At 34.1% G+C, this 12828-nt stretch overlaps 1 protein-coding gene across 1 annotated transcript in view; it reads right to left on the reverse strand.

Moving 5' to 3' along the window:
* The window catches only part of LOC113510628 (protein groucho), a 69686-nt gene that overhangs the window by 12412 nt on the left and 44446 nt on the right, over positions 1 to 12828 (reverse strand). The window contains exon 7 of the mRNA XM_026894093.3: positions 9999 to 10024. Within this exon, the coding sequence (XP_026749894.1) occupies positions 9999 to 10024 (26 nt within the window). The remainder of the gene's footprint in view (positions 1 to 9998; positions 10025 to 12828) is intronic.

The following is a 12828-nucleotide window of genomic DNA, read 5'->3' on the forward strand; positions in this document are numbered from 1 at the left end:
TCAGACTTGACGATTTATATTGTGAGGAGCAAACTAAGAAAAATTGATAGTGATGAAGAAAATATGAATAAATTACTTATTTACGACTAAAATTCCATGTAAAAAAGATTGTAGGTAAGTACAAGATATAGAAAGCCGTCTACGCTAAGTTCCTAAGGGTCCATCCGTTAATATGAGGGTTGAAAGCAGGTTCAGCTGACAAGTTAGTACTCTATGTAGTGGTACACTTATCACTGTAAACTTCAGAAGCGCGAAGATCTTGATCAGTTGCCGAATACCGCGTTACGTACGAAAAGGGTTACAGCCGGCACGGTTATTTAAATGAGAGCTCCCTCGCCACCCGTCAATAAAACATTAAACACGTAACAAGTTTATGCGCAGCGACAACCCTAGCGGATTCCGCCACTTCGTTAATCCGGGGCGGGGGCAGCCCTAAATTAGGGTCGAGACAAGCCGTAATCCCCCACTCGGCGCGACGGGGGATTTATATTGTTATTGCTCCGCGTCCGGAATTATACGAGGGTTGAGGGACTAATGAAAGGGGAAATTTAATTCCTAATGATTCTCGTCTTAGTCCGTAACGAGGAAACTCGAAAAAGGGCTACGACCCGCGTACTTTTTATGATTAATCGTTTAAAGCGAACCGAAAAATATTCGATTCGATCTCCACTGTTTGTTAACTTTATGAGCGTTTGTTTTTATTCGGGACAAGGTAATGTCAACGTGGTACATACGTTGTTTGTAGAGTCAAAAGTTAACGACCAAATTGGATTACAAATTTATTCATGAAACATTTTCAATGCTGGTACACGACGGTGAGCAGGCGAAGCATATGTAAATGTGTGATAAGCGCGAAGGAGCGTGCAGGGAATACGATGTGAACATGGTAGGCCAGTGGTGCGAGCGCGTTCGTCCAATACAAAATAAGATAAGAACAAATAGACACGGCGAAACAAGGCCAAGCGATGAAAACGAAGCGCGTGTCACGTCCCTACATCTGCATGGTCTCGGACTAGTCTCACTAACCTGTGGTCTCGGACCCACTGGAACATCAAGTCAAGGAGAGTAATCTTAGAAGATCAATCGTGTTCCGTTAGATCCATAAAAAATATTTTGATACTTCAATATATTTTTATGGAACACGATTAATATTATTAACACAAATTACATGAGATTATCTAGTATAAGTCAAGTCTTATTTTTTCACCAATAACGTTTTTCTATATCAAAATATCTTTTTCTATATACAAAAATCAAAACCATAAATGTTTAAGAATAATACTATTATATGTATTTCAGTCACTGTCCATAGCTTTTTTACGGTGTGGCATTCTATGTATTAATTACGGCATTTATAGCTACAAGTATTTTTTATCTAATACAACCAGGTTAGTTTATACCTGTGCATACAAGTTGCAAGCGAGAACAGAACCGTCGTGCGCCTCTTCCGCTCATTAGGCGCAGCGACTAATTGAGATAAATTATGAAGACGTGCAGCGAGCCGCGAGCTATCGCACCCACCTACTTACTAATTACATGCAGCGATTTCAATTACACATTTGCTAGCCGTAGCGTGACTTTTAGCTAGACAAGGCAAATGTTCATTTTTAGAGTCCCGTATCGAAAGTCAGAAACTGTAACGTTTACTAATTCAAATTCAGCGTATATCTGGCTGGCATACACATTTTTTAGTCTGTTAATAGATATAGAAAGCTGAAACTTAGCATAGAAATAGTACAAAAAACAAAATATAACAGAACTTTTAAAAACAGATGGGGTAAAAATGTACAATATCGTTTTAGGAATCGAGCTTATTAAAAACCCCCTTTCAATATTTTTTTTCAGAAATCAATCATTCAAATCAATAATTAATAGTGTATACAGAAAGACAATGAAACACTGTGTATATGAACAAATCAAAAACATTAAAATGTAAAAAAATTTAAACTTTGCAATGCCATTACTACACTTTATACGACACATTAAATGCTCGAGTCCCGATTGTATATGTTTGGGTTTTATAAATTAACTATACTCGTATTATTAGTTTACGGTGAATTAATCGTAATTATTTTGTTGTAAAATTACGGCAACACCACATTGATGCAATTATGCGTTATCGCCGCGGTTAGCGGTTATATACCGGGTTGTAAAAGTGAATGAAGCGAGTGTAGTAAATATTGGTTCGTTGATGCGAATGCATCGGTGGTTCTGGATGCGGGGTGTAGGCCACACACGACGGTTTGGTCGCCCCGTATTGTCATAGGTGCTGACTGTTGTCGTTACAAGGAACATGTGGTACGTATTTGTTGAGTTACAATATAAACGATAAAAGAGAAGTGTGTGTGTGTGTGTATCGGCTCTGTAGTATAGGTTTCAATTCTTAATAAAGAGTAGGTGTATATTAGTTTTTTTAATTAAAAAATGCAACTTTTAGAGTGCGACAGTCATACTAGAAACGCTTACACTTTAGCTATTTTTCCACTCGTGTTTGCAATTTCTGTTAAAATATTCGCAGTAATATAATTCCAAGAATAATATTAGATTTATACACATCGTACAGAACAGAATAGTTATACTCGTATCTATTATTTAAATAAATAAAAAACTTCGAACGTTATTCGTAGGAAAAAGGATTATTACCACCCCTATATAAAATGTAGGAATTAATTTATTTTTACCCCATCGAATGCGGTATCGTTCAAAAGGGAATTGAAATCATTATGGAGTACTTAGATTGCTTGTCACAGTTATATCCTTTTTAAAATACGGGTTCTATATCGTTTTTGGATAAACGTGTAGTCAAAATTTTCTAAACATTGAATGGGATTCCGGAAATTATAAAATCTAGCTGAATATTTAATAAAAATATAATTCCAATAAAATAGGCTGCGTATATATCATGTAACCGATTTTATGAGTAAATAATTGAAAAAAAAAAATGCAACAGTATCTTTGTATATTCTTAGCTTACAATTTTTTTTTTATTTTACCGTTTATTGTGATGGCTACGGAGTCGGACTAAAATGACCCGACATACTCTTGGACGGTTTTTATTTTTGCTTATAACATTTCATAATTTTCTGTAAAAGCAATGTTGTTTCTATCATGATATGCTATACAACTCTTTTATTGACTTTTTAGAGAGTAGGCATCATACATTCGGATTTTGTTTTGTTTACGACTTGCATTTACAAAATATTGGACTTTCGATACGAATCGGTGAATGCAATACGTATTGCATATTTCATTGGGAATATTGAATCGGTAGAGCGGGAGTACTGGGAGCGAGCTATCGTTACGTACGGCACGCTTCGTCGCATTTATTTGATCTCTGGATATCCGAAACAAAGGCTGCATAGATCATGATGATACTGTCGATAATCGGTATATATATTATCATTTTGCAATTTTCTATCGTCATATCGAAAAATAGTAAACCAAATATAACTTAGTATAGTAGGTACTGACTAAAATATAATTATATATTTATTGGAGGTGTTAGAGTCGTAAATAAGTTGTAAGTATTTGAAAGTATTCAATGATGATGAATTTATTACAAAATAATAAAAAATATTTTACGTATTATATCTCGTATTACGTCTGAGTCAAAAGAAAAGCTTTTATACAGGAATGGCTGAACCATTTAATCGTGATCAAGTACTTACAAGACATAAATGAAAATTATCTCATTGTATTTATTTATATGCTTTTGTACATTAGCTTTTAATATAAATATTACATTATAACAAATTGTATATTATTCCTGAAGTAGATAAGATTTTTTTACAACACGGGGTAAACGAGCATGCGGCTCACCTGATGGTAAGTGACTACCGCCGCCCATGGTCGCCCACAAAACCAACGATATATATAACTTTTACCGATATTGAAGAGTATAAAAGACTAGTGCTTTTTTTTACAAAATAATGTTGTCATGCTTAAAAAATATAGTGATGTGATTACAGAAATTAATCTGGCAAAGAATATTGTCACAATATTTGTTACAGTGGCTTTTCAATTCCCATATGCTTTTTTCAGGTGTTTCATAAAGAGGAACTAGATAAATCGATACTTATTCCGAAATCCCGATTAATACTTTTTTATTATGTTTTTGCTAAATAAAAACGACTATTTCTGCGAATGACCTTATCCGTTCATTAATTTTATGATCAGATAAATTGATTAATTGATTTCGTCCATAGATTAAGAAGAGCACCTGGTTCTATTTAGACTTTTTAATGTCAAAAAATAAAAACATTGTTAGATGTAATTTTATTCAGAGTTAGCTAATGTCATACATTAACTTGAGAGTAGTACTTAGTCTCAATTATCTTGCTACAGGAATTATAATACATGGTAGTGTAATAGCCCCTAAATAAGGAACTATTGAGATATATTCAATATTGGATCATGTGCATACACCAGTCAACTGTGCAACGACAGTTGGATTGTTATGAGAGGGGCCGGGTGGAGACGAGGGCAGGCGCGATTCGATCAAGCTTGCATAAATCGATGCGATACGCCAGATCGAGAACAAAGCCGCAAGCTCCGACCGAGACGAGCAATACCCCCCATCTACCTCACTATAGGTACGACTCGTGTTGCCAGATCCTTTATTCATAATTCAGGTATAAGTTAAAAAAGGTTTATGAAATATTACCATTCGTCAACAATGTACAAATGTCTCTATTCCGTTACGAATTATGGTCGTGATCATTAGATTGTACAGATGAAGCAGTGTCAAAAATTTATTCAGCTGTCTAATTAGTCGACTTGATTTTAAACAGTGTTCTATATAATAAAAATCTTTGATAAAGAATTAGCACAATTTTTCACTGTTGCAAGTATTAGAAAAATTTGTCATAGTGGAATCAAAATTTCCCAAATGAGGTGATTTTTTCAATATGATTTTTTAATATAATAATAAAAGATAAATAAATAAACTTAAATATTATATAAGATTAAAATAAGTAACAAATAATAATTTATAATCTTTATAAAGTTTACCTGTCTTTGGCAAAGTATGGATACTACCTATATAATCTAAGTTGTGAGTACATTTATTTATTCATAAATAGATTCATAAAACATAATGGTCTGTTTCTATTATTATAGTTATTAACATAAGAATGGTACTTCATTAATAGAAACATGTAAAATAGTAAAGTTTATTGATTAGCTACACTACTATACGCATTTAGTATGTAAAATATTCGCATTTGAATTTTAAATAACACTTTAAAACATCGACAAATAAAAAAAGACACTTCAAACGTGAAAAAATTAATTAATATGGAACCAACACGTGAGCAAACATTGTTGGTTAAAAAAATAATTTACCTATATCTATTGAAAATTGGCTAAGACATCGGCTTATATTGGAATAAAAACAATACCGCGTATTGGTTACCTTCTGTTTTGTTAACTTTTTACTTTAATAACTAAAAAAGTCTCTTTTTTTTTTTGGAGATAAAATTAATGTAACTCTTAGGTATATGACAGATGATATTTTTTAAAACTTATGTCTAAAGTTACAATTTTGATTTAATAATTTAATAATACCATTAATGGACCAATCAGGATTAAATGTAAAGCAGTTCTGCCATAATTCTATTAAAAATTAACCCCCTTATTCATATAAAATAAAACATTCTACAACTTTATTTTAACTATTACACTGTTATGTCACTTTCTTTCAAATTGGGAATTTAACTCGAAAGTGAAAACAGTTCAATAGCTAAACTAGGATTGAGAGGTTATTTTTTTTTTAAATAAGAGGATAAGTTTGTAGACCAGTATAAACCAGTATTCTAAGGAACGCATTAGAACAATAATATCGTTGTAACATCAATTTGAAATTTTAATTTTCATTAAAAGGATTTTAGTAAATTGTTTTGTCGAATATAGTTTACAATTACGTTTTAGTGATTTGTAATCTGCACCACGCATACGGACTCCGAGTATAGTACTTATTTGTAAAACTATAGTGTCGGTAAAGAACCGATTTCATAATCATTCCGAAAACGATTCATGTTCGAAACTTACACGTAACTTGCATCCGAATTTTCAAATTAGTCTTTAATTGTCTGCTTATATGTACATTGTTTCCTGTGTATTTTTATAAATATTAGACGCACGTACCGTTGGGCAACGATGCATGGTTTACCATAGCTCGCATTCAGCACGAGTCGTGATTAATTCCGTGCTTCGCGATTATACATTCAGGAGACACAAAGCCCCTTACTGTAGGAGACGACAGATAATCCATCTAGAATAATCTGCATGCACCGGTATAATCTATATGTTATCCCGTAGCAATATAAGAAGATTAACGATATGGTAGAATTTGGGACATTACTCGGTTGACAAACGCCTCACTACGACGACTAGAAGAGATCAATCTGACTATCAAATACATAAGAAGAAACTAGAACGTACATTAAAATTTAGAGACAAAAAGTGGTCCTACTAAATTATTCCTAGACCTAAAAAATATGATAAAACTATAAAATGATATGAACTATAGAAAACTATAAATTCATTTTGCTATGAATTCTTTCTTATTTTAGATTGATTTGTTTTAGGTACAAGTCTAATGAAACTTTACAAAATTAATGATATGATGTCTAAAAAATGCAATTGTGAAATAATGAGCACTATGAACTACCTACTTGAACATATTTTATATTTACCTCGTAAAAAATAATTCGCTAAATATAAAATTTACTTAACAATATTGAAATAATGTAGGAGTTTACATAAGTAACAATGAATACATGCTTTTTGACAAATTATCGTCATCATCTATCTCGCTCACAGTTATTTTTGTTTTTAATTAAAATTGTATTTAATAATTACATATATGTAAAATGGATATAGTTATTCAGCCCTGATTAAAAATGACAGATCAATATAGTTATTACAGACATTTTTCGGCCACTATATGAATATTTAATAATAGTTGATGGTCTCAAATAAATTTGTATTCGAGCACGCCCACTAAAAAATCCAAAACCAATATTTAAAAGGTGAATTATTCCGAATTTGTTACTAGCGACATACCAAGTACAGAAAATACAATTTGTGCAATACGATATAATGTGGTCACATCTGATTACACGTTTACATTTCAATAAAAAGAGCAATGACCTATAAGAAACGTTACTTTGTATTAAATCTCAAGAGAAAAAATAAAAGAGCAGTGAAACGACTACCGTGCAATCTGTTTCACTTTAGACCGTCTTAATAATTACAAGTAGCCATTCCTTCCAATTAAGAAAAGTCTTGGACGATAAATTGTGAAGGCTGTCGCGGGTTCGGCGCGAGTGCTGTTATACCGCGCGTAAACACGGTACGCTAGGGTTGCCACCGTTTTCTACCAGCTGATATCTGATGTGAAATAAAATAAATAATTTATATTTTCATGGTTTTGTAAACATCTTTCGCTTCTTTTCCATAAATAAGTCGTACTTACACCCTCCGTTGCTACCTTAATTAAAGGAACGCACCTTTAAATACGCAACGACTGAGGCATATCGGAGAACAAACGCAAATTTATTCTGACCGGGGTTTTTTTCGGCATCTATTAAATAAAGAAGTCGAGGAGAATGCTAAACAAGGTTGAGCGGCCCTCGCCCTGCGAGTTTTCCACTTGAAGTGGTGAGCGGGTGACGGGGTGGTGTGTCGGAGTTGGGGTCACAGGGAGTGTTATTCAGAGTGACTTAGATAAGGTAAGGAGGATGAAGAGGCGAGATGCGCGGCGTAATGAACCGGCTCCGAGCAGTTTTTGTGTGGTTCAGGCGCCCAAATTGAATATTAGGCGCGATTTGAGAGCGAATGAGCGGGCGGCAGAAATAAATCCGCGGTTATTATGTTACCCAAATGAGATTGTGGAAAGGCTCGCCCTGTTAGGCTTAGGGCCGCAGCTCAATTTCGCGTCGGTGTAAATTGCCCGTCGTAAACTCGGTAATATTTTGTGGGAATTTAAGTAGCTTTCTAGGAAGTTAAAGTATCTCTATACAATACATCTACAGGCAGATTTTATACAGCAACATATTAGTGTAATAAGTTTTGTACAAATATATGTTATATCCTGTTTCTGTGTTTAGATAATAAATAACTCAGGTAGTTTGAAATGGCGAGTTTCTGTATATTGTTAAAATAAACAGTAAACTGATGTATCGGAAAATCAAACACGGCGTGTGATGTTTGCAAATAAACAGAGAGTCAGTTGCAACAGTGTAGTGCCTTCGTGACTCGTAGTAAAAACAATTGCTGGACAAAGCAGCAAAGCACAGACCGAGTGCATATAACCTGACGCCGCTGACTAGCGACCGACGAAGTTTGAGCTGCCACGACCCGCAGCCGGCAGCTCGTAGCCAAGACGCGCTACGTTTGTGTAAACTTTATTACGGCATGCATTTCTCCCTGCCACCTCCCCAGCTCCCTTACTTCAAATTGTAAGGCGCGTTCGTGCATTACTCAGCCCGCCGCGTGTTTGCACAGATCGACAGCTTCGTGAGCGGACTGCCAACACTACCGCGCGGTATCGGGGTCACAGCAAGATAAACTTCACGTGCTGGTTGGCGCGGTACGACATCGTCGTCAACTTATAAAGTTTCTTACCTCGTTCAAGTTTGCAAACTTTTCTTAAAAGGTATGATACCTTCTGTTTCGACTATCAAATTATAATGTATTATATGTACTGTATACCCACGAAAAAGAAGGTTTTACTTTATAAATCTTTTTCAGTGAAATAAAGTTATTTTTGTTTGTAGCCTATCCAAAGTGATTAGCAAATTTGTTTCCAATAACAATGCCGAAGTTGATAAAAATAAATTAATTGCAGTTGAGGATTTGCATTCATAATTATTTTTTGAAATACTAGCTAACTAAATTTGTCAAATGAGCTTAATTAAAAAACATTACATTGTTAAAGTTAAAATTGTAACCAAGCATTACATTAAAGATAATAAGGAAAGTAAAAAAAATTTAGGTTAGTAAATAAAAACAATGTTACAAAGTAGCGGAGCATAGTATCGATTCGAATGCATTTTGTTAGCAGCGAGCGGTAGAGCAATGCAGCGTTGGTACGGTAGTGCAGTGGTTGCATGTAAGGTAGGTAGCACAGTGCATCTGTGCGGTGCACCATTGCGTTCATCCGAGCACACCAACGAGGGTGCGCCGGGCGGTGGGCCACCACCTCTGTATCACTACAGTCGACATTTGCAACACCTCTCTAGCACACCACGCACCAAGTTTTACTTCTTAGGGTTGCTGACTTGTTTTTAAAATTATTCATTTTGGACAGATTAATGATTTGATTTCACACGAGTGTATTGGTTTATCTAATATTTTTTAATGAAGATTAAATAATGGTTATCTTGGCAAAGCAGTGGTTCTATATAGTATTTCGCCTTTTATGCGATCGATCCTTTTACAATACAAGAAGTTGTGTTTATAGGTGTTGTTTGTATTGGTCTGGGCATTGTCATATTTTATGTATTTATAAAAAAAATGTTGCGATATTTTTAGGTGTATAGTAAAACCTTTGCTTAGTTTGGGACTAAATGTCGATAAATAATTACATTTCTTGATAGATACAGCCACTACTTATTGATTGGTAATTTAATTAGATCGATTAAAAATATTCTACATTTTGTAATGGCAATTGCATTAATTAAAATCTAGTAATGTATATGTCATGAATAAATGAAAAAGCGTAAAAATATAATGTGAAATAGTGCACAACCCTAGCGACGCGGTCGGGATGCGCCACTTGCACCACCCACTTGTTTCAGTCAGAGCCATGTTATGAAATCAACGTGTTCGAGCGTAGCACTCCTCTCACCATTCGCATTCCCAAATGGAAAAGACAATATGTTTGTCAGTTATTTTTTATCAGAATAAAGGTATGATATAAAATTCGTTCTATTAATAAATTTATGCAAAAAAGCAAGGTATACCAAACTTATTATCAACTTTTGTGTACTTACATGTCTTTCTTCTGCTGAACTGATACCTGTTAATAGATAAACAAAATTAGTTGGATTAATTAATTACAATTTATTTTAATTTATTACTTACACGTATAGAATCAACGATCTAATTGGAATTTTTTTTTGGAAAGAATATAAGGCTTTGAAATAGCTTATTATATTTAGCTTAATATTTAGCTTTATTATGAAAATTTCATCATAATGCGTAACGTGAAGCTAATTAAAAAATAATAATAAACTTTGATCTGTTTGTGGTTGGTATATAATCATAGCAAAAGCTTCTTAGAGATTTAAAGATTATGTAAAGTCAAAGATTATAATATGAGCTCTATAGGTACATTTGTTTGTGGAATATACCCGTTTTTATTAGATACAAAACAAATGTATAAAAGATAAATACTTATGTACAACCAATACATAGAGAGGAACATACAATGTGTAGGTTGAGTATGTAGATTGTAGATGTGGTACTCCGGGTCTCGGGTCGGCGAAGCCGCGTGTAAAGTGGTCGATGAATATTACAGAGGATGTCGGCGACGCGTCACCTCACGCATCCCTCGCGGTTACCAAAACCGAATCTAACCCATTTATATCGTACTAGTATGTTACCATGCTAAGTATGTATGTACTATATCATTGCGTTAAAATACAGCATATAACTTAACATTATTAAATATGTATAAGAAGGTGTGAAATTAATTTATATTTTTTCAAAGTAAATGGATTAATTTATTGTTGGTTAGATTGCTATATTGACATATAAATAACTAGTAATCGACTTTTAATATCAATACCATATACGCAAATATACCTATTACTACCGGTCAGTCAAATATATAAATATGAGATAAAATGACATTGCATTTCTAATAGTTATTTCTATTAATACTACAGGTCACATTTATTTTGGGCCATAATTGTGGTTAACAACATCACTAATATTGTTTTTGTTAAGTTTTGTAATGATTTCTAAAAAACGGCGCTACTTATAAGCATTGTTCCATTTTTCCTGTAATATTTACATATACTTTTATAAACTATAATTATTATTATTAAATTTTCTATAAAAAAAACATTATATATACGTAAAATTATTTTAAAACCTATAAGCATTAGTAATTGCGGAGATATAACACTGTGACGGATAGACAAAGTTGCCCCATAAAAGTTCGCCACGTAACATATAAAAATATAGGCGAAGTGACAACTAGGAGAAAGTATGGAATATATAAATTTTAATCATAAATATAGGGTGGGGACAGTATAAACTATAGTAGTAACTACATACTACTAAACTAATAAAATATACTTATGTTATATGTTGTATATAACAATATATCTATATACGAGTATATAGGTATCATCACTGTATACGGACAGTCACAATTCAGGGAGATAATTGTTAGAAAGGGCCCTGGCAGCAAATTGGCTGGTTGGAGGCAATCACTCGTGTCACGTATCCAGAGGGAAGCACTTACTGCGCCGACACCAGCCGAATTAGCTCCTGTCTAACGGCAGACGCATCAATCATTGCTAACCTCTGTCTCAGGACACCACAAACAAAACGAAATATGCATTCTATTTTATAAGTGTTAAACAGTTACGTTATAATTTTTTGTTTTTTGATATGATTAGGATTTAAACTATTAAAGAGACAGTCAGATACTACTAGAACTTGAAAAAATAATGACGTCATTGTCTATCGTAAAATAAATATTTAAAACAATACAATACAATTTAATACAGCTATAATAAGTTCTGAATATTATAAATGTAGATTTTTATTACACATATTTACACAAGCTGATTACAGTCTGCGTTCACTGGTTATTCCAAAACCATGCCTTTCGTGGGGACCAGGAATTAATTAAGGAAAAATAATTAATAGACTAATATTCGCTTCCAACATGCATTACAAAATCCATGAAATAAAGTGTAACATTTACCGCAGATACAATGTCACTTAGTAAAGGTGGGCGTCGACTGACACCCGAGCAAGAGGGTGGTGTCATCGACTGACACTATAATTGTAATACTATTATATGTGGTATAGAGATATGTATGCAGGTAACTAACTAAATAGGGCAACCACAGGTTGTAGACGTCAAAGGCGCTATTCAAAGCGGCTGATTCGCTTCAAGTTTGCGAGCAATTGCCAATCCAATACCATTATTATGCATATGTACTACATATGTATTAAGCAAAGACCAGACCTTGTGTTGGCTGAGCATTATTGCCACAATTAGTTTAAACGCAGGCACATAGTTATCTACGTCCAAGTATTTGCCTATACCACATACCAACAATGCATATAAAAACGTTGGCCGTTTCCATTTTTTATACCGTCCATATTAGTAACACTTCAAATATGTCACGTATGTATGAGCACAGATTAAAGGTCGCTATGTAATAATCACGACAAAACTGACTAATAAAATTCTTTTCTTTGGTGTACTAGTTAATTAATATTATTACGTCTTTGATTCATAATACTAATGAAGTCATAGATAATAATACCATTTGTTTGAATTCATACGTGTATAATTTACTGTAAGCACCTACATTAAAACGCGATATTTGTGTCGGTCTGCAGCCGCATACACTCAAGTCAGCCACAAAATTACGTTACTAATTGACTAAAACACGCGACGCTCACACCAGCAAGGAATAATTAATTGAGCGCGGGCAAGGTGAGGGACTAGGTTGGGGTGGAGGGGGCCATCTGCGCGGTAACTCTTACATCAGTACACCGATAATGGCACAAATTAGCCAGGGAAGTGGCAGGCGGAGGAGCAGGGGTCGAGGGAGCGGAACGAGGCGCGAGGGG

This window comes from Galleria mellonella, unplaced genomic scaffold (assembly GCF_026898425.1).
Source record: "Galleria mellonella isolate WM207_F2 unplaced genomic scaffold, CSIRO_AGI_GalMel_v1 utg32, whole genome shotgun sequence".
Classification (NCBI taxonomy): domain Eukaryota; kingdom Metazoa; phylum Arthropoda; class Insecta; order Lepidoptera; family Pyralidae; genus Galleria; species Galleria mellonella.